General features: G+C 33.7%; 1 protein-coding gene across 5 annotated transcripts in view; it reads right to left on the bottom strand.

Annotated features, from left to right (window-relative positions):
* Positions 1 to 24,350, bottom strand: part of UBTD2 (ubiquitin domain containing 2) — a 72,053-nt gene that overhangs the window by 31,566 nt on the left and 16,137 nt on the right. Inside the window, exons 1-2 of one of the 5 annotated variants that reach the window (XM_074212412.1) lie at positions 17,716 to 18,721; positions 13,072 to 13,235 (exon numbers count right to left, since the gene is read on the bottom strand). The exons of 3 other annotated variants lie outside the window; for them this stretch is intronic. In XM_074212412.1, coding sequence (XP_074068513.1) covers positions 13,072 to 13,111 — 40 coding nt within the window. In that variant the 5' untranslated portion in view covers positions 13,112 to 13,235; positions 17,716 to 18,721. Of the gene's footprint in view, positions 1 to 13,071; positions 13,236 to 17,715; positions 18,722 to 24,350 lie in introns of those variants that run through there. One more of the 5 variants, XM_074212413.1, reaches the window with a different exon arrangement.

Genomic DNA, 24,350 nt, shown 5'->3' with positions numbered 1-24,350 from the left:
TTACTAATCACTGAACCAAAACAAGAATTTTACTTAAAATTTTTCTCACTGGCTTTTTAATCCTTGATTTCCTTAGTCAATTTTGAAACTAGAACAGAGAAAGAGATCTTAGTTAACTGTCCTAAGGCTTCCAGGATCATTGATGGAGCCAGTCTGCTGGGGCTCCTATACCAACTAGTTCTTCATACAAGGGACTCTCTCAGAATGGCGTGAATGAAACATTCACCATTTTTCCCTAATGTTTCACATTAGGAATCCTTTGGAGAAACAACAGTCCTAGAGTGATAGAGAAGGATGATGTTTATAAAAAAACATTCCACCTTATCTAACAGGATATCTGACAGCAATTTGGAAGCTTAATGAAACTGGCACCCTCATGGAGTGATTGTGAGAAAAGTGCTATAAACCTTCAAGTGTTAAATCAAAGTGAGCTGTCATTCCTTTTTACTTAGTTATATGGCTAATAATTATCAGTCCAGGTCTCCTGATTCCATATTTAGCCGAAAGAGGAATTATAGATTTAGAATTGGAAAAGACAGGTCAGAAAGTCTACCCCTTTGTTTTTATAGATGAAAATAAGGATCAGAAGGTCTGAGTAAATAGAGTGTGAAGATATGGACCTGGTTAAGCAAAGGGGCAGAGAATGATAGATTAGTTTCTCTTGCTGAGTTTTAGAAAAACTAATATAGAAGTTGGTTTTGGGGAACAAAACAGAGGAAATAGTCCTCTGCCCCTATCTTACCCCACATGGCTTTACCACTCTAATGAAATTCCTTCATACCAAGGACACTGGGAGGTGCCCAAGGACTGTGGTAATGCATACAATCATTCCACTAACCCATACTCTTGGAAGAGAAGGGAAACAGTTTGATGGATTGGAAGAAAGACTGGGTAGGAGGTAGAAATGGTTAAAAAAAAAAGGAAAGGGATGCTAGGTGGTAAGGAGTAGGTTGGTAGATGAGTGACAGAGTAGGTGGAGAGAAGGGGGTGAATGGTGAATTTAGTGTTCTATATTTAATTGCAAGAGGGAGGCTAATTGTAAGAGGAATAAATCTTGAAATGGCCTTAAAGTAACAATGAAATGATTGCTCCCTTGCTGGCCTTGGGCCAAATAAAATCTGGGCCAGACAAAACAATGAACAGAAGGAATTCCAATATCTACCTAGACAATCCCCATGCTTTCAGTGGCTTTCCTTAGATGATACCAACTGCTATTTTGTTATAAACACTGCATCTTTATAAACCTTATGACTAAGCCACACTCACTTTATCTACTCTCACCAATTCCACCTACTTCATCTCAGAAAAGCAGAAAGTCCTCCTACTTTGAATGACATGTATGCTCACAATACCTATTCTAGCACTTGCCCCCCTCCTCATAACACTCAGTCATTATCCTGACTCACATCACTGCTTCCAAGCCCTCTAATTGTTCTCCTAAAGTAACCTAAAACACGTTCTATATCAAATGTGCATAGAAAAGAAATAAACTGTCATGATAACCAGGGAACTGGTACAGTAGGGAAAAATACAGAGAACAATTAGTATGTGAGCATACATGCATATACAAATCAAAACAGCAAATATGCCTTGGGCAACTATAAAGAAATAGTATATTTTTGTGACTTGTAATTATAAAAGCATCATAAAAAAGCAATGGACCTAGTGTCAGAAGACCAATTTCAACTGCACTATGCCAAAAACTCACTATAGACAGTGTACTCGGATCTTCACTTCTACTTCTAAGTTTCTCTATCTGTAAAATGAAGGGGCTGGACTCTATGATCTCAAAGGTCCATCCCTAGAGGTAATATTGTATGGGCATGTTGAATTACACAAGTACATCAGAATAGGAGTAGAGGTAGACATAAGAAAAGGCATCTAAGGAAGATGCTAAAGTAGGTTGATGACAATAGATAGAATTTAAGATGTGAAAAAATTAAATGCTAAATAAAGAATATATAGATGATGTAAAAAAAAAAAAAACTTGGCAAATTCTAATCGCTCTTAAGTATCCAGGAGTTAGACTACTTGAATTCCTTGCTTTGGTTGTCAGTTTTTTGATCATTTCAATCAACAAACAAGCACTTAATGAATGTCTACTAAATTCTAAGTGAGGCACTAGAATACAAAATCAAAAATGAAACCATTCCTGCCCTAAAAGAGTTCATATTCTGTTAGGGTGAAACAATATAACCACATCTATCTATATAAAATATACACACCAGTAATCACTAAGTAATTTTCTTTACAAGTTCTAATTTCCTATCAAATCAAGGATAAATCCCTCTTTCTCACTTTTAAAGCCCAGCTTAAATCTCATCTTTTCCATGAAATGAAGCTTTCCATCTGTCTACAAGTTCTCATTTATCTCCTTGATCACTTATAACACTTAATTTTTATACTGAAAATAGCTAGTAACTCCTAATTATCTAATCCATTCTATGGATTCTCCATACCTCTTCTATGGTATTTTAATTACCTACTGGGTTATATTATGATTGTATACTAGTATTATCTCTTCTACTAAGATTGTTAACTCCTTGAGGTTAGTAACAATTCTTCATACAGCTCTTTATGCTTAAGCACAAGATTGTGCATGTAAAAAACTCATATTTATGAATAGTTTTATTCAAAGGATGTTATTCTATCAGACTGTAGGCTCCTTTGAAATAACTGACATTTACATAACATTTAATAGTTGGCAAAACTCATGTGTTAACTCATTGATCCTCATAGCAGTCCTGGTGGAGGGTACATGCTATCTTCATCATTATGTCTATTTTAAAGATGAAGATACTAAAGCACAGAGAGGTTAAATGAATCGCCCAGGATCACATAGCTAGTCTAAAGGTCAGATTCAAACTCATATCTTCCTGGATCCAAGTCCAGCACTCTCTTCTCTGTACCTCATAGCAATTTGTGAAAGCAGGAATATATGTTTAAACATCATAGAGGTAGACATACTACTAACAATGTAGTAGATATTGTTAAACCCCCTTTAAATTGATTTCACTGCTCTCTACCATTTTTACTAAAGTAGGGAAAAAGAAGTGAAACTATAATCATTTAATATTGTATTTGTTATAAAATTATGAACAAAATAAGTACCTATTTATTTTCTGGGGAATGATTGAACAAACTGGTATATAGTACACCCATATCTGGGTCAGAAGAGGAGTGAGAGGTGAAATCCTCTCTACACCATGCCAGCCAAATTGAAGACAGTTATTGAGGGGGTATCCGCCTCTTTCTAAGATTATCTATTCAACTTTTGAATAGCTTTAATTGTTAGATTTTTTTATACCTAGCCTAAATTTTCTTTACAACTTATACCTACTGTTCCTAGCATTTCCCCCACTCTGGGGCCAAAGAAAATAAAATCAATTGCTCTTCCTTTAACAAGTCCTTTATTTAAAAGCAAGTAACATAAGACAACAAGGTAGTACAATATATAAAGAACTTAAGAGTCAAGAAGATCCAAGTTCAAGTCCTGCTTCGAACCACTTCTAACTGTAACTTTGGATTAGTCACTTAATTTCTCTGCCTCAGTTCCTGTAAAATGAGGATAAGAACAGCACCTACTTCACATGACTGTGCTAAAGTAACAAAAGAGATTAGACATGTAAAGTACTTGAAAACCTTAAAGCATCTACAAATGCAATTCTTGTTCTACATTCTCTTCTCCAGGCTAAGTATCCCATTTCCTCATATGGTTTCATCATCAAGCTGTTTTCCTTCTGGATACTTTCCTAAAATGTGGTTCACTAGAACTGAACACAACATTCCAGAGGTAGTCTAATGGCAACTGAATACAATAAGACGATCACTTTGTTATTCTTGTTATGTCTCTCTTAATTCAAAAGAAGATTGGGTGTGTTTTGGCTGCCATAACAAATTGATGAATCCTGTGAAATGTTTGATGCATTCAAATCTGCACATTTGAAATGATAATTATATAAAATTTATAGTAATTGGTTTCCAACAAAAGCAGTAGATGAAATCAGAACAGCAAATCTCATTTGTAATCAAAACTAGTAAAATCTATGGTTGTACCTGCAATGATTAGCAATCTTTTTTGGGGAGGGGGTTGCCATTTTGCTTAGTTTAATTTAATCTCTTTGCATTAAAAAATTCTTTTAATATTGCTATGAGTCTTGTTCATATGGTCTAGTCAATTTAATTTAACAGGAAATTTATTAGGCTCCTATTATGTACTCTGAGGTAATGGGGACTCAAAAGACAAAAATGAAGAAACAAGGAGCTCATATTCTCCTGGGGCATACAACAGATACAAAGATAAGTAAATATAAAATATATACAAAGTAATTTTCAGAAATAAAGAAAACACTTGTAGAAATTGACAATTTAAAACTCCAAATTAATGGCTTAATCCAAATAAAACATTTACTTTGACCCAATAATTCTCTTCCTCACATTACCAGAATAAAGCAGGTAAGTCAACTATTTTCCAAAGAAAAAAGGTTAACTCCAGATTATTACAACCCACTAACTTGTTCTGCTAAAATGCAGAGTGACAGGTAATTTTCTACTCTATTAAAACTGGCAATATAACCTTGAGTTAAGTCAGGGGCAAGGAAAACTGTTCAGAAGCACTAAACTTTCTTTGGTTTGGTATATTTTTGTGGAGGTGCAGGTGGCCTAACAAGTGGAAGGTTTAGTAAGCAGAACCAGAATCCCTGGTCCAATTTTCAGCTACCTGAATATCTTTTAAGAGTTTCCTCTCCCTGAAATCAAGGAGATAGAAGAGAGTATATTTCAGTTATACCAAAGAGATGATTTGAAATAATCCTCTACACCAAGGTGGCAGAATAATAAAACTAAAAATTTAGCCCAGTATCTAAATCAATAATAAATGTCAATGAATATAATTCATATAAACCTAGGGACAGAAATCCATTGCAAGAAAGAGATAATCTAATAGATGTAAAAGGATTGATAGGTTAAAAAAAATATAAAAGGTGAGTCATTATTTATTCCCTTCCATTCAAATGTGAATAAAGAACCTACATGCTACTTAAGGATAACCATCTTTATAAAAGATACTTTCAAATATATATATATATATATATATATATATATATATATATAAAAGCAAGGAAGACTCAAAATAATATCTTAATGCTCAGTTTAGTGCTAGAGTATCTAAGGATGTTCTATACAAGGGAGACAATGCTTCCTGAATGAACTTACTTTTTTGAGTCTTTTTTGTTACCATTATAATCCTTTCTTCAACAAATCTAATTTTGAACTTTCCTAGATGAACACTATTAATATTTATTATCACAAGTACCTTTTAATGGTTTTGAGCACCTCTTGTGAAATTTCAGCTGGTTTCAAATCTTATATTAGATAACTACCTAAATGTACCTTATAATCAACCTTGTCAGATTATAAGATTGCTTTTCATATATCCACATCTCATATTTCATACAATCCGAAAAGAACTTGGGACTCTTAAAATTTAATGGAAATTTTACTTTCTAGGTTTAAAAAAAAGATTTAGGGATTTATTTATTGATCCATAAGAAATGATATTTGTCTAGATTTATCAAGTTTTTGAGATGCAACATGGCATAGTAGATGGAGAAACCTGGTCTTCAGTATAACTGAATTTAAGCTCAACCTTGACACAGACTGACTAAATAACCATAGACAAGTCACTCAGCCTCTCAGTAAGCCAGAAACTGATTGACTATCATTTATAGAGAAAGTGGAAATCACAACTGGTAGGAATTCCCTCTTCCAAGAACACCTTATAAGTTGAGTCTCTATGCCTCACCCTCCTTCCTAAGCATTTAGCATTGAGTATATTTTCTTGTTTTTTTCCTCTTTTGTTAAATTTTATTTTATATATTTTTATATTTTATTATTATTTCTAATGTTTTATTATTTATTATATTTTATTTTTATAGTTTTAATTTATATTTTAATTTATCTTTTTTCCAATTACAAGGTTTTTTGTTTTGGGAGGGTTGGGTTGGGGGGGGGGGTTGGTTCTTGCAAGGTAATGTGGTCAAGTGATTTGCTCAAGGTTATATAGCTAGGTAATTATTAAGTGTCTGAGGAAGAATTTGAACTCAGGTCCTCCTGACTCCAGGACCAGTGTTCTATTCACTGTGCCACTTAAGTGAACCTTGCAATTAAAAGAAAAGATAGTTTTCAACATTTACTTTCTGTGTGATTTTTAGTTCCACATTTTCCCACCTCCCTTCCTTCCCCACCTCATTCCAAGATAACAAATACTCTAATGTAGGCTATACATGTACAATCACGTATGAGTCATATTGTGAAAGAAGAATCAGAACAAAAGGGAAAAAACCCAATGAGAAAGAACAAAACAAATTTTAGAAAGTCAATATAATATTTTTAGTTTGTATTCAGACTCCATACTTTTTTCTCTATTTGTGGATGGCAGTTTTCATCACAAGTCAGTGTTTTAGAATTATCCTTGACTATTATGCTGCTGAGAAGAACTAAGTCTATCATAGTTGATCAACACACAATACTGCTGTCAATGTGTACAAAGTTGTACTGGCTCCACTTACTTTACCCAGCATCACTTCATGCCAAGTCTTTCCAGGTTTTTCTGAAATCTGCCTGCTCATGATTTCATATAGAACAATAGTATTTCATCACATTCATTTATCATAATTTTTTCAGCCTTTCCCCAACTGCTGGATATTCCCTCAATTTCCAATTGAATATATTGTCTAGAAACTTGCTCATCAAGTTGAGAGTTAATTCTATATAATATCACAGCCCTAAAATTTCTGGGGGGAAAAAGTCACTAAAATCAAGTTAAATGGATATGTGCTATTTCAACTACTTCAAGGAAATAACACATATGACAAAATATATTCATCAAGTTAACTTTTTATTTTGATTACCAAATTTATTTTAGTATCCCTCATTCCCTTCTTCCTGACTGAGCTGGACAACTGCTCAGAGCCATCTTCTTCTACAACATAACAATTAAAAGTTTTTTAAATGTCCTTCACTTCACAGATTTCTTGGTTTATTGAAATTTCAAATTACCAACAGGATCAACAGCCACTGTTAACTCCCTTTTGTGATTTATTAATGCTCTCTAACATTTTAAAAAATTACACTTAACAGTAAACCAATTCACATAAACTACTCTCAGGGATATGCTGGTTTAACAACTAGCTCTTCAGGAGAAACTGAGTTGTACAAACTTTCCAATTTAATCTGTATTATTAACCTTTGCTCCATCACTTTTAAGTCTAGACAAACAACAAAACAATAACAATATAGCATTTGACAATTTCTTAAGTGTTAAGTGATCACACTAAAAATTTAACAATTCTCCTTCAAAGTTGACTTCAGTACACTTCTGACACCAGAAAAATTTCTAACATCATCCATAAGATCTTCAAACCATTTCTCCTTTCTCTGTCTTTACACGTCCATCAGTTTCTTTATTATCTGGCTCAAAGTTGATTCCTTTATCCTGTCTACCCAACTCTAATATTCTCTTTCTCTGCATTTACTCAACACTTATAAGTTCAGTTTGTATTACATACTACTTTACAACAGTCTTCATGATGTGTCATGTAGGTGAATCTCCCCCACCAAAATCCCGACCTTTTTCAGAGTAATAATCATTTCACTGTTTTCTCTATTCTGTATTCATAAACTTGATTTTTTAATACTAAAATTTAACATATTTACCCATTTAAATTTCATCTTATTTACTTTAACCCAGTATCTATATCAAGATATTTTTTAATCTTGACTATTAATCAGTGTGTTATATAACTCCAAGTTTGGAATCCTTTGCAATTTGATAAGCATAACATAAAGGCTAATGTCTTCTCTTGGCAGGGCAAAATGTGAAATTTACCTAATTAGATTTAAAAATAAAATAACAGGAAGTTAGGCAAGACATGAAGTTTAAGAGGCAGCTAAGTGGCATAATGGATACAGTATTGGCCCTGGGATCTGAATTCAAATACTGTCTCAGATACTTAATAATTACCTAGCTTGCAAATTACCTTAGCCTTGCAAAAACAAAAACAAACAAAAACCCAAAAAGATATGAAGCTTATTCTCTAAAAATTTATAGAACCCATAGGTGGAAGCCACCATCCGTAATGGTTACACACAAAGGAGAAGAAATACACACACATACACACACACACACACACACACACACACACACACACGACGAAGACTTAAAAACTTTGGGATTACCAGTCAATCAAAGTTACATGCTTGATCATGAAAATATCATGCTTTTTTTGGGGGGGGGTTCTGCAAGGCAATGGGGTTAAGTGGTTTGCCCAAGGTCACACAGCTAGGTAATTATTAAGTGTCTGAGGCCGGATCTGAACTCAGGTACTCCTGACTCCAAAGCCGGTGCTCTCTATTCACTGCACCACCTAGCTGCCCTAAAAATATTCTTAATGCAATCCATCCCAAAGACAGAGTTGAACATATCTTAATACAGACTGAAACATATTTTTTTTCTCCCACTTTATTTTTCTTGAGGTTTCCCTATCTTGTGGGGGGGGGGGATGAATTATGTTTTCTTTTACAATAAAACTATTATAGTAATATGAAAAAATAAATAAAAATAATGATAAGATTAAAAAAAATTTATTCTTATATATTATACTTCTTTTTCCAAACCAGGAATATCTTATATATACAAGAAATTGACAAGGATCCAAAAAAGAAGGAAACTAGACCCAGCAATACCACTACTGGGTATATACCCTGAAGAGATGATGAAAAAGGGTAAAAACATTACTTGTACAAAAATATTTATAGCAGCCCTGCTTGTGGTGTCAAAGAATTGGAAATCAAGTAAATGTCCTTCAACTGGGGAATGGCTTAGCAAACTGTGGTATATGTATGTCATAGAACACTATTGTTGTATTGGAAACCAGGAGGGACGGGATTTCAAGGAAGTCTGGAGGGATTTGCATGAACTGATGCTGAGTGAGATGAGCAGAACCAGAAAAACACTGTACACCCTAACAGCAACATGGGAGTGATATTCAACCTTGAAGGACAATTTGGAGCTGTCTGCAAAGGAGAGTGCCAGCTGTATCCAGATAAGGAGCTGTGGAGTTTGAACAAAGTTCAAGGACTATTCCCTTTAATTTAGAAAAAAACAGATATCTTATTGTCTGATCTTGTCACCTCTCAGACTTCTCTAAGGATATGATTTCTCTCTCATCACACCCAATATGGATCAAGGTACAACATGGAAACAAAGTAAAGACTGACAGAGTGCTTTCTGTGGGGGGGGGGGCAAGATAGGGGGAAAATTGTAAAACTCAAATAATATCTTTAATAAAAATTAATTTAAAAAAAAGAAGGAAACTAGTATCATCTTCCTGATTTAAGCTCACAATAGCAGGAAATATTTGGACTCTTCCAGAGATAATCAGACAAGTTTCCTGCTTTCTAACATCTGTCTTCCTGTGGCTATTAGGACAATTTTACTGATGCAATTAAGAGGATAATCAGGCAACGTTCAGATTTATAGATGGATGGATGGAAAGAAACAAACCCTAACATGGGCAGAGCTATCATTAAGACTTATAACCCTTAATTACAGGCTGAGAAAGCAGATTCTGGGCAGAAATAGAAGTTAAATAATTTTTAACTTTGACATTGGGCAGCTCATTTCACATTTATCCTACTGTAGCTGGGTAGTTTTGGTTTTTTGGTGATCATGGTGGTGTTGGTGTTTTGTACACTGTTTCCTCATTAGACTGTGAGATCTTTGTATCCTCAGCTCTTAGCGTAACTCCTAGCACATAGCAGGGGCTTAACAAATGCTTCCTGACTAGGTCTGACAAGCATAGTAAACAGTACAGATTTAAGCATGGATCCCAAACCTTCCAGGATGACATCAAAATAATAATTCATCTGAGGCTGATCATTCAAGCCATTTCAAATCCACCTAACCAAATAGTATTGTTTAAGGGTATGTCTCTCTATCAAAAACAACAGAGAATTTATCCAAGTCCTTTACTAAAAATCTAAGCAAATTCTATTTATAGCCTTCCCTTCAACTATAGTAGTCCTTAAATTATAGTAATCTTCAAAAAATGAAAACAGAACAGATCTGGAATGACCATTGTGAAGAAGACATGAAGGTTCTTGGTGGTCACAACTTTCTTTTCTAAATGTTTACTAGATATACATACCAGATCTTTTCCAGTAATCTAAACCAAGCTCATTAGTTTATAGAAAACAGTCTGTTCTTCCCCCTTCCCATTCTCCCTTTTTTTTTTGAGGGGGAGGGGAAGAAATCAAAAGACAATCCTATATATCTAATTACATTTATCTTCTCATTGTAGTATCCTCATTTGACAAAGGAGACCCAGTTGTGTGCCTAAGGTGAAACAGCTAACAAATAACAGCCAAAACTAAGAAAGTTTTGCTCTTTTCATTGGTCTTAATTTGTCATTTCTTGACTGCTTAAATAGCTTATATCAAATGGTAATCACAAAGCATTCCTTTCAGTAAGATGTAGAATTATTACCAACTGCCTTGACTATCTACATTTTAGATTTCCAGCATAGTCATCTGGTGGGCTTAGTTAACTGAAGGTGTGGGGGGCATTTCCATCTTTCTTTCAGTCCACTACACCAAAAGTATCACAATGAACCAGATAAAAATATAATTGAAAGTCAATATATGATGAAAGGGTCTATTTCTATTTGAATCTGATATCACTGCACCACACTTTATTTACCATCAAGCGGAACTTTTTTAGATGATCTCCCCCCCCCATCTAGAGAGCAAGTTACTTCAGAACAGCAACCCAGCTCACATTTTTTTTTCTTGGCACAGCACTTGGCAAAAAAAAGTTTACTAAATTATTTTTCATTTATTCATTCATTTTTGGATATCACAACAGATATTCAAAACAGCTGATGTTTTTATTATAATACATTTAATGTGCATGACTTAATTTAGTATCACAATACTGTGTGAAGCAGGTAAGGAAACAGATCAAAAGAGAAGTAGGAATATATCACTGGTAACACAATGAACAAATGACAGACACAGGACTCAACTCCACTTCTCTATTCAGGTTTTTTCTACCACAAAAAAAATTTGCACTGCAGTGTGTCACTGAGTTCAGTAAATAGAAAACTTGGAATAGTAAAAAGACTTGGAATCAGGAAAACCAGTTACAACTTCTGTCTCAATATACTAGTTGTGTAATCCTGGGCAACTCATTTAACCTCTCAGTCTGAATTTTCTCATCAGTAAAGAAAGAATACTAAAATCAGTAATAATTCCTTCACAGAGTTAGTACATAATCATCCTATCATACAATAATATGCTGTCAAATAAGATAATGTATGCAAAGCGCTTTTCTATGGAGCCATTTAAAAAAAAACACTTTGTAAACTATACAGAACTACAGAAATTTGAATTAATTTAAAACATTTGCCCATGAAAAACGTCAGCAAGAGCTTTTTTAATACCTAGAACTTATCAAACAATCTATCAATAAACACTAAGTACCTATGATGAGCCAAGAACTGTCCTAATTTCATGCCCTCAAGGAGTTTACAATCTAATGAAATGAAGGGGACCAACACGAAAACAATCCTGCAAAGCAATATGTGTGTATAACAAATAGGAAATAATTAAGAGAGGGGAGGCACTAGAGTTTAAGAGGGGCTGGGGAGGGCTTTCTAGATCAGTAGTCAGAGAAGAGGAGGGACAAAGTAATCCAAGATGAAATGAAGGATAGCAAAAGAAAATGCCCAGAGGCAAGAAATGGAGAGACTAGTTGGTGGAACAACCAGGAAACTGGGTAGAAGAGTATGTGAACTGAGGAGTAAGGAGAATGAAAGGGGGAGGAGGGGAACAGGTTATGAAAGGCTTGGAATGACCAAGAGCATTTGGTATTTGATCCTGGAGGCAGTTAGGAGCCAGGGAGTTTATCCAATTGGGGGTAAGAGAGCAGGGTAACAAAATCTGACCTGTATTTTAAGAAAATCACTTTAGTAGCTGAAAGAATGAGGACAGACTTGAGACAAGAAGTTATATCAAGCTATTGCGGTTCAGGTATGAATTGAAAGTTTGCACTAGGATGATGGCAACAATAAGAGGATTAGCATCATTATTGCATATTTTGTATTAGTATAATACAGTATACATGTATAGCTACATTTATAGCATAGATTTGTTTCTATTATAGATGAGTAATAAACAAAAAATGTTGCCCTAGAAGAGACACAGAAATGGTACAATGCAATCTCTATTTAAAGATGATGAAACCAAGGCTCAGATTCCCAAGATTCAGACTTGCTTCTATTAAATCATACCTCTATTCATAATATGACTGACATAATATCCCAAAGAGATTTTTTAAAAAGGGGGGGGGGTAAAGGCAAGGGTTGGGGGCGGGGAGGGAACCAATTTACAAAAATATTTACAGCAGCTCTTTGTATGGTAACTAAGAATTGGAAATTGAGGGGGCCACTCATTAACTGGAGAATGGTTAAACAACTTGTAGTATATGATTATAATGGAACATTACTGAACTAAAGAAATGACAAAGTAGGGTGATTTCGGAAAAACCTGGGAAGACTTACATGAACTGATGCAAAGTGAAGTGAGAAAAAAGAGATCAACTGCACCCAATAGTAACAATATCGTACAATGAACTACTGTAAATGACTTTGCTATTCTAAGCAATATAGTAATCTAAGACAATCCCAAAGGATACATGATGAAAAATGCTATGTTCCTCCAGAGAAAGAACTGATGTTGCTTGAAACAGACTGAAGCATAATCTTTTCCACTTTCTTTCTTTTCTGTTTGAGTCTTCTTGCACAAAGTGACTAAAATGCAAATGTTTTACATGACTGTACAAGTACAATCTAAACCAGATTGCTTACTATCTTAGAAAGAGGAGAAAGGAGTTAAAAGTGGGATAGAATTTAGAATAAAGACACTTTTTAAATATTAGAAAAATGTTTTTACATGTAATTGGGGTGAAATTATTTTTAAAAAATAATATAGACTAGGGAAAATGTGCTATACCTCCATATGAAAATGACTCCAGAGACTTGTAAGGAAGCATGTTTTCAGTTGTTTTTTTAGAAAACAGGAATGACTGATTTTAAGCTATTCACTTTCTCTTCACTAGACTCCCCTCTTGTGGTCAATGGGGTACATTTATGAGAAAGTTGTGAGGAAGCAATTATCTGTGGACATGAAACAAAATAGAAATAGTAATAACTTAAATTTCTACAGAAATTGTAGAAAGTGATTTAAATTATTTAATTTGAGCCTCACAACAATCCTATTAAATTGTGTAAATATTGCAATGCTCATTTTACAGATGAACTAAGACTTATAGAAGTGACTTGTTCAGGGACACAGCTAGTAAAATGGCTAGAACTCAAATGTTGGTCTTCTGACACCATATCTTTCTACCACAGTCGGGAAACCTATGGCTTTGGCACTATTATATCTGTTATACTGATGAGCTAACCAAATGCGTAAACAAGGCAATTGCCAAGAATAGCACCATAGCAGCTGTCATGTGCCAAAAAATAGCACCAACACCCACAACCCAGAGATCTAGCCTACCCAATCTGTCATCTCTCATCTCTTAAGAAAGATGAATTTAACCATAGACTGATACATTAGAGTAAAGAGAATCATGGTTGTCCTTTCAAATTTAAGGTCTCCATTTTAATTTCTGTGACTTAAGAGTGAAGAATTAGATAAATACCAATTTATACTGAGGTAAAAAATGGCTATCTTCAGGACAATTTTTTTAATAAGACGAATAGAGCTAATGACATAAAACTGAAATGCTTATGCATAAACTCAATTAATACATTTAAGATAAGGGAAGCAGCTGAATGCTAAAAAAAGCTTTGAATAAAATTTTCCTCGTAAGGGTTTAGTATTAAAAGTATTTAATAATACATATTAATAATAATTAACACATATGCATACATATGCACATACAGAATTTATATATACATATATAATATGTATATGTGTATGTGGATATACACACACATATACACACACACTCACAATTCATTCCCTAATTGATAAGTGGTCAAAGGAAATGAACAATTATCAAAAGAATTGCACTACCAATCAAAACTACTTTAATGAATTAGAAAAAAATTTAAGTAAATTCATATGGACAAATAAAAGTCAAGAATTTCCAGGGATTTAATGAAAAAAATGCAAAAGGTGTGGCTTAGCCCTACCACATCTAAAATTATATTATAAAGCATCAGTCATCAAAACTGTCTGATATTGGCTAAGAAATAGAGTGGTGGATCAGTGGAATATGCTGGGTACAATGGCAGGAATTGATTATAGTAATCTGCTGTTTGATAAACCCAAAGAGTCCAGCTATTGGGATAAAAACTCTCTGATAAAAACTACTGGGGAATGGTTTAGCAAACTGTGGTATATGTATGTCATGGAACACTATTGTTCTATTAGAAACCAAGAGGGACGGGATTTCAGGGAAACCTGGAGGGATTTGCATGAACTGATGCTGAGTGAGATGAGCAGAACCAGAAAAACACTGTACACCCTAACAGCAACATGGGAGTGATGTTCAACCTTGAAGGACTTGCTCATTCCATCAGCGCAACAATTGGGAACAATTTTTGGCTGTCTGCGAAGGAGAGTACCATCTGTATCCAGATAAGGAGCAGTGGAGTTTGAACAAAGTACAAGGACTATTCCCTTTAATTCCGAAAAAAAAAAAAACCAGATGTCTTATTGTTTGATCTGGTTACCTCTGAGAATTCTGTTCTCTTTAAGGATATGATTTCTCTCTCATCACACCCAATTTGGATCAAGGTACAACATAGAAACAAAGTAAAGACTGACGGAGTGCTATCTGTGGGGTGGGGGTGGGGGTGGAGGAAGGGAAGCAAGATTGGGGGAAAATTGTAAAACTCAAATAATATCTTTAATAAAAATTAAAAAAAATAAAAACGACTGGGAAAATTGGAAGTTAGTATGGAAGAATCTTAGATTAGACCAATACCTCACACCCTATACCAGGATAAGATCAAAATGGATACAGGATTTAGACATAAAAAAACATAAGCAAACTAGGAGATCAAGGAATAGTTTACCTGTCATATCTATGGAAAGGGAAGCAGTTTATGACCAAGGAAAAGATGTAGAACATCAATAAAAACAAACCAGATAATTTTGATTACATTAAATTAAAAAGCTTTTGCACAGACAAAACCACTGTAAGCAAGATCAAAAGAAATGTGGTAAAATGGGAAACAATTTTTACAACTAGTATTTCTAACAAAGGACTAATTTCTAAAATATACAGAGAACTGAATCAAATTTTTTTTTAAAAAAAGTCATTCCCCAATTGACAAATGGTCAAAGGATATGCAAAGGCAATTTAAAAATGAGGATATCAAAGTGATCCAGTTATATGAAAAATTGCTCCAAATCACTAACTTATTAGTGAAATGCAAATCAAAGCATCTCTGAGGTACCACCTCACTCCTCTCAGACTGGCCAATATGACCAGAAAGGACAATGATCAATGTTGGAAAGGATATGGGAAATCTGGGACACTAAATACATTGTTGGTAGAGCTGTGAACTCATCCAGCCTTTCTGGAGGGAAATCTGGAATTACACCCAAAGGATAACAAAAATGTGCATACCCTTTGAATCCATCAATGCCACTACTGGGTCTATACCATGAAGAGATCAAGAAAAAGGGTAAAAACATCACTTGTACAAAAACATTCATAGCCACCCAGTTTGTGGTGGCAAAAAATTGGAAATTAAGTGAATGTCCTTCAACTGGGAAATGGTTTAACAAATTGAGATATATGTATGTGATGGAACATTATTATGCTATTAGAAACCAGGAGGGATGGGAATTCAGGGAAGCCTGGAAGGGTTTGCATGAACTGATGCTGAGAGAAATGAGCAGAACCAGAAGAACATTGTACACCCTAATAGTAACATGGGGGTGATATCAACCTTAATGGCTTTCCTCACTCCATCGCTACAACAATCAGGCACAATTTTGGGGTATCTGTGATGGAGAATACCATCTGTATCCAGAGAAAGAAATGTGGAGTTCAACAAAGACCAAAGACTATTACCTTTAATTTAAAAAAAAATCATTATCTTATGTAATCTCGCTATCTCTTTTATTTTATTTTTTTTCCTTCTTAAGGATATGATTTCTCTCTCAACACATTCAATTTAGATCAATGTATAGCATGGAAAATGTTTTAAAATGAATGTTAAAAATTTTTAAATGTAATTGGGAAATATTTAATGCAATAACACACACACACACACACAAATATGACTAAACTGTCTAAAGTCTCTGAACCAAATTCCTTTGCGTTTATACTCCTCAAAGAAGGTCATTGGTACTAACTTCTTATGAAAGCAAAGAATAAGAAACAATCAGATACCCTTTGGTGGAGAGTGACTAAAGAAATTGTGCTATTTAACGTAACAGAATATTACTGTTATAAGAAATAATGATTGTGACAAATACAAAGAAGTGTAGGAAGACCTACATGAACTGATGTGTTCATGTAGAGTGAAGCAGCGCCAAGAAAACAATAGCACAATTACTGAAATTACAAAAAAGTTCAAGTAAATTTTGCAAAATTATAAAGATTAAGCTTGATTTAAAAGAAATAACAATTTCCAAGTCTTTGTTAAGATGAAAGATTCACCAAGTGTTGTACACTGTACATATGTTAAGGTTTTTTATTTCTGTGGTGTGGTAATCATTATTGGTGATGTTTTTCCCTTCTTTTTTGTCTTTTAAAAAACTACTTATTTAAAGGATGTGTCTCTGGGAAGAAAAAGGGAAAGTCTACTAGAGGAAATGTGATAATGTAAAATACAAAAGAGCAATAAAAACCTATTTTTAAAATATATAATTAGGGGCGGCTAGGTGGCGTAATGGATAAAGCACCAGCCTTGGAGTCAGGAGTACCTGGGTTCAAATCTGGTCTCAGACACTTAATAATTACCTAGCTGTATAGCCTTGGGCAAGCCACTTAACCCCATTTGCATTGCAAAAACCTAAATATATATAATTTTATGGTTGTTTTTGAAATACTATGTGTTTTATCTTATGCATTTAGAAACATTCTGAGAAGGGAACAGGGTCCATAACCAAAAACAACAACAAAAAAAGGTTTAAGAATCTCTGAATTAATCACTTCTCTATTTTTCTACCTTCCATCTAATGACACTGATGAACTACATATAGTGTGATCTAGAAGAAAGAGCTTTCAAGGTTTTCCACTATTTAATTATCAAGGCAATACCAATAAAATAGGAAAAAAATCAGGTCAAAAGTTCTATGCTCTTAGCTGTATGTTCTTAGGCTAGTAGCTCACCCTCTCAGCAATTCTTTATCTATAAAAAGAGGATTAAACACACTTATCTGCCTCAACCCTTCTAAGGATACACTCAAGAATCAAACATGATAATATATAATCATAATAATTCTGAAAACTATTTAAAATTGCACAAACACAAGGCATTTTTATTACTGTAGAGCCATTCCTCATCAGGAATTTAATTAGAAAAATAAATGGAGAAATGAGTTTCTATAAATTATATTACTTTTTTTTAGAAATATAGAGGAAAAAATACCTGAAGTAATAATTTAAAAAAACATACTCACAGAAGTAAATTTCTGTAAATTATATAAAATTATTCAGTATTATTTTGTGACCAGGAAGATAGTGCTCTTAGGATTACTGCCCCAAGATGAACCATTCAGTAAAATAGCAGAGAACTGTAAGACATGGAAGATATACAAAGTTTAGACAAAAAAGGTTCAGTGCTCCTCACAGAGTTTATAGTTTAACAGGGAATTTGATACAGAGATTATTATTATAACATAAAATATTAAACTGTTACAATATGTTAATAAGACATAAAGCCTGACTGCTAAAGGGGTTACAATGGCTGACAAAAGCTTCTGTTGCATTCACCAGATCTATAGCATTTCTGGGTGGGTGACCTTACCTCAATGGCAGAAGCTATCAGATTAGTACTCTGAAAAGTTGTTGCTCAAACTGGTGAGCATTCACTTGAGATAGCTCCTCAAGAAAGATGAGACCAAAAGATGAGACTCAAAGCCAAACTTCATCAACAATACCCAAAGATAATAATAAGCCCATGTCTTTTTCTATGGCTTTCACTTTCCAATAATCCATGTTATCTAGCCAATCAATATTTAATTAAGCTTTTATTGATATCTTTTTTTACATCTTCATAGTTGTTCCCAGAATCTCTCCCTCTTCCCAGAAGTCATCCTAAATAAAAAATAGTACCAGGAAGGAGTAGATTCACTATGTTTACTCATCTATCTTCATTTCAGTCTTGCTTAATCTTTTTGATTTTGTTTCATTAACTTTTGGTGGTTGTTTTATCCTCTCTCTCTCTCTCTCTCTCTCTAGTTAGATGGTGCACTGGGCTTAGAATCAGGAAGATTCATCTTCCCAAATTCAAATCCAGGCTCAGACACTGTACTAAGTGTCACTCATGCCTGTTTGTCTCAGTTCTTCATCTGTAAATGAGCTAGAGAAGGAAATAGCAAACTACTCTAGTATCTTTGTCAAGAAAACTACAAAACAGAATCACAAAGAGTCAAAAAAAATATGAAACAAATATATATATATATATATATATATATATATGTATATAGCTGTCTTTAGTCTGCATTAGCACATACAGAGCTTTCCATGATTCTCTGTATTCATCAATGATATCATTTCTTACAGAACAGTAATGTTCCATTAGGTTCATGTTCTACAATTTATTTAGCTATTCTCCAATCAATGTTCATAATTTTCCAATTTTTGATATCACAAAAAGTGCTATTATCAATATTTTGATGCACATGGGAATTTTCTTATCAATGGCTTTCTTGGGAGTAAGAATACTTTAGTCACTAGCTCACAGAGTAAGGATATTTTAGTCACTTTGTAGAATTCCAACTTTGCAAATTGGTAATACCATTTTACAATCCCATCAAAGAATGTATTAGTATGCCTATCATCTCCCAACCCCTATGCGATTAACTATTGTCATTTTTGTATCTATGCCAATTTGCAGAGTTTGGGGTAAAACCTCAAGGTTCTGATTTACATTTCAATTATTAATGATGTGGAGCATTCTTTTCACATGGCTGTGAATATTCTGCAATTTTTCTTTTGAGAAGTATCTATTTCTATCTTTTAATCATTTATTCAATGATAAACGGTCATGAATTGTCTATTTAAAACAATATTATACAAGTCCTTTCTTTGGAGAACATCTAAATTTAGTTAATGCTCTTGGTGACTTAGATAAATCTGCATGCTTCCATTTAAGTTTCATTGATTATGGCCCTTTTCTGAAATAATCACATTATTATAATATTGATATGTGCAAAAACTTGCATAATTTGAGATAATACTGAAAATATAAAATTAAATGGCAATGATAAATTCAAGTCTCTTTGGCCAGCACTGTGAGGGAAAGATGCAAAGAAAATATGAGGAGATAATGTAAGGTACAGAGACTTCTAATAAAGCCTTGAAAGATTTAAAAGTACACATCAGAAAAACTATCAAGACAAAACAATTTAAGTTCTGTATATATTTTTAAATGCCAAAATCTATTTCTGTATTGAAGATCACTACCAAAATGAAAAAAATAATGTACAATGAAAAAATAACCAATAAAAGATTAAGAAACAATGTTGATCAATATTTTCTAACTCATTAAAATTACATTGCATTCTTCCTCAAGATCTTATTACTCAGTATATTGCCAATACATTTTATATTCTTCTCTTTCTAAACAGACAAGGATCATTCCTCAAAGTAAAATAAATTTGATCTTATACCTCAATTCTTTAATTTTACTTGCTGCTTTATCTGAAAACTGTGCTTATGTTCCATTATAAGTTGATCTACCCTTAATCCAAATATAACATCAATTCTCACACTATAGACAAAGACTGAAATTCAAATTTTGTGTGTATGAATTCAATCCTTTCTACTTTAGTATTCCCTTGACTATTTTCTGTAGCATATAATTCTTAAATTCTACATTTCCACAATTCACTTTACTTGCTATCTTTGTTTATTACAAGATTATATATAGAATAAAACTTTTTTACTGGTATATAGTTAGAATGATTTACTTTTTAAAAATTGAGCAGAAGTATGACTTTGTTTTTATTTCTTTGTTCTATCTTAGTTCAGAAAGTTATCCTTCCTCTCATCCCTTATATCCCTCCTTTGCCAGTCCCCCAGCTTCTAACAGTATTGCATTTCAGTTAACTAGCAGATAGCAGATTCTCCCCATTTTCAAGTCTCCTGTTACAGTTTACAGATCTCATTCAGTGTTCAATTCAGAAGTATCAGATATCTGTTTTCCCTTGAGCTTCTTTTCCTGTTATAGTAACTGAATACAATGGTCATCTCTGCTTTTTTACTTTTTATTTACAAAATTCAGAGATTTTCCCATTGAGTTATTAGGCAAGAATGAAAAATGACAGAATCCAACCACAACTTATCAGGAATAAAATTTCCATGTAGAATTTACTTGAATAGTTATGTGTGTCAATTTTTAGCAGTTCAATAATTAGCAAAAGACCAGAAGATTTCTGGTCACCATCAGAAGATAGAACTCCTATTTTGAGACCAAGTAAAGTACACAACAGAAATTCACATGTGAGGTTTTGGATAAATACCAAAACATTTATTACCTAGTAAAGAATTTCCTAATTGAGAAAAACTGCTGAGAAAGTGGAAATCAGTCTATCAGAAAGTAGAGTTAAACCATCATCTTATTTCATATTCTATAATAAGTTAAATATGGATACATCACTTAAATATTAACATGCCATTAAAAATTAGAAAAGAAACATTATATGCCTTTCACTGCTATGGAATTGGGGATAAAATTTTTTTTGGTGTTTTTAAAATTACTATTGATAATTTTTGGTTTTTATTATCTATTTCTAACACCCCTCCCTTCTCAATTAGAGAATTTTGAGGGGGTAAAAATAAAGTTATAAAAGCAATAAATAATTTGTTTATAAAGTCTGATATTCCATATTTTTATAAAGTTTATGAAGTCTATGTTCCCCAGTCATCCCCTCCTTCCCCCAGCACTGCTTTGCAAAGAACTAGTGGGACATGTACAGGGATATTTGTAGCAGCCCTTTTTGTGGTAGCAGGGAATTGGAAATTGAGGAGATGCCCATCAACTGGGGAATGCCTAAACAAATTGAGGCATATGAACGTAACGGAACACTATTGTTCTGTAAGAAATCATGAGGGACGGGATTTCAGAAAAACCTGGAAGGACTTGCATGAATTGATGCTGAGTGAGATGAGCAGAATCAGAAGAACATTATACACACTTCACAACAATGATCAACCTTGATAATCTTGTTCATTTCAGCAGTAAAAAGGCAATTTTAAAAGAATTGTGATGGGAAAATGCTATCCATATGCAGAGAAGGAATTGTGGACAGTAAATGAAGGCCAATGTTTATTATCTTCAATTTTTAAGAGTTATCTTATGTATTATGTAATTTTGCTATTTCTAATGTATTCTTTTTTCCATTTGGATTTAATTCTTCTCTCATAACACATTCAATTTCTATCTATGACTAGCATGTCACAAATGTAAAGCCTATATCAGAATGCTTTCAGGCAGGGGGGCAGGGGTAAGGGAAGGAGAAAAATTATAAAATTCCAAGCTTTGCAAAAAAAAAGATTGGTTAAAAACTACCATTGTATGTAGCTGGAAATATAAATAAAATATTTAGTTAAAAAAATGGTGGGAGGTGTGTCTCCTTGTATCTCTTCTTTGAGACCAAATTTATTCTTTATGGTTTTGTCACTCATCTTTTTTTATTGTTCTTTTCATTTAAATTGATATATTGTGCATATTAATATTTCTGGTCCTACTTATTTCATTTTGCATCAGTTCATTTAAGTCTTCTTTTCTATTCTGTTCATAATCTCTGGCATGTCTTACAGTACAGTTTTATTCTGTTATATTCATGGACAATTTGTATAGACATTTCCTGAATGATATGCCAAATGAGGGAAAGTTGGGCAGATTTGTGAGCAGTAGCAAAAAACTGGTAGCTGGGGGAGATACTAGAGATTAAAGAGAAAAGGGATGATTATGGGAGCAATGTGCTGTAGGATATAGAAAATAATGCACAGAGAGTACAATATAGATAAGTTGTTCTTAGTAAAAGTGTCACCTGTTCATCAGAGACTACAGTGAAAGAGGAAAGAAATGGGGGATGACATGAAGGGGCTTCAAAGAAGCAAAGAAGAATGGGCGGCTAGGTAGCAAAGTGGATAGAGTACCAGTCCTGGAGTCAGAAGTACCTGAGTTCAAATCCAGCCTCAGACATCTAATAATTTACCTAGCTGTGTGGCCTTGGGCGAGCCACTTAACCCCATCTGTCTTGCAAAAACCTTTAAAAAAAAAAGAAGCAAAGAAGAGGAGATCACAGAAAATGAAACTAAGCAAATTAATAAACTTAACTAATGCCATAAAAACGGTTATGAAGTTCCTTGTAAAACCTTTTTTCTCACCCCCACATTTTCGCTAAGGTGATTTAGAAGCAGCATTGACCCTTATTCCTCCTACTCCTTTGACTTTTCCCCCTAGAGCACAGGTCAACAGACTAGAACTCTGGGGGGAGCTCCTTGACTCTGGTCATAGCTGATTTCTATTCTGCTCTGGGACTGTGGGTGGGGCTGGATTTTGGCCCTCCAATGAGCATCCATTGACTCCTCTTCTAGACTGCATTACTGCCCTATACTAGTCCACGATGGCATCTGAACATCCTACTAAAATGAATTAGCACCATATAGAGAAACCTTCTGAACTCCCTGAGATCTCTTCAAAGTGAGGCCCATAAAGGCTTACTATGGAGGAGGGGATAAAATCTTTTTTTTTGTTATATTATTATTAGTCATTTTAGTAAAGCTTTAATAATATCATAAGCTCAATGCAGGAATTCCCATAATGTGGTAATTATCAGTGAAGCAAATATCAAAAACTCTTAGTATAATTCACTAGAGCAGCCTACGGCACAGTTCTATCCCATAACATCTACCGATAAAAAGGCTTCCTTCCACTTTTTCCTTGGCTTATTAATAACAGAAGAGAGAAACTTAACCAAAACAAAGGAGGTAATGTTTCACAACTAAAGGTTAGTGATAACTGTATTTTATTTAGTCAACTTAATTTGATATTAATATAGTTTTATCCACGTTCTTTTCTATATTGGCCTATATTATAATTGACCATTTTAAGCTATAAACTCATATTATCCATTTTTGCTTAGTACAGGTGAAGTGTTACTCTTTTTAATAATTAGGGGCACCATTAAAAGAGGTGGAACCCAAAACAAGTGAAAAACAAAAGACTTAATGAATAACAACTGGTATAAAAGGCAAAAAGACTTGGATTCTATCCATTTTCTGTAATCTACAATAAAAAATATATGAAATGAACACTTTAAATTTACATAAAAATCTCCTTTAGAAAAAATTAATAACTAGTTAACATGTATGGATCTCCCATTGTGTTCAGAGCACTGAATTAGGAGGGAAGGGGAAAATATGAAACATAATGAAGATAAGATGAGATGTGTGTATCACTAGTTTTTAAAAAAGAAAATTAAAGCAAAATCTGATACTACAACAACATGGTATGGAAAAAGAGAGCCAGGATAAGAAAATGTGGAGGAAGGGTCTTAGAGTCATGACTACATGGAAAATACAATTACAGACTATTAGAATTCTAAAGAATTCACAAATTATCTAATCCAATTCCCCTCTCTCCACAAGCAAACAGCTAGAAAGGTAGAGCCACTTAGCAGCAGAGATGATATTAGAATTTAGGACTTTAGATCTCTAGTCCAGGGCTTTTCTAATATGCCAGAGAATGCAAATTTTGTATAGGACCAAGAAGCAGATTAAAGAGAAGCACAGTGAAATTTCATAAAGACTGGATAAGTGAACTGGATTCTTACAACACCAGAAAATTCAAAGAAAGTATACTTTGAATTCTATAACTGTAATTTGCACTAGAATTGGGGAGGAGAGAAGTATAAGAAAAAGGGGATAGAAATCAAATAACAAAAGAAAAATCACTTATGATTATATTGATACAGAAAAGGCTTTTTGACAAAATACAACACATTCCTATTAACACTTGAGATCATAGAAATAAAAAGGTTGTACCTTAAAATAATAAGAAGCATGAAGCTAAAACCATAAG

The sequence above is a fragment of the Macrotis lagotis genome, chromosome 1 (assembly GCF_037893015.1).
Source record: "Macrotis lagotis isolate mMagLag1 chromosome 1, bilby.v1.9.chrom.fasta, whole genome shotgun sequence".
Classification (NCBI taxonomy): Eukaryota; Metazoa; Chordata; class Mammalia; order Peramelemorphia; family Peramelidae; genus Macrotis; species Macrotis lagotis.
Note: the sequence above shows the minus strand (reverse complement) of the source record. Positions and strands in the feature narration are given on the sequence as shown.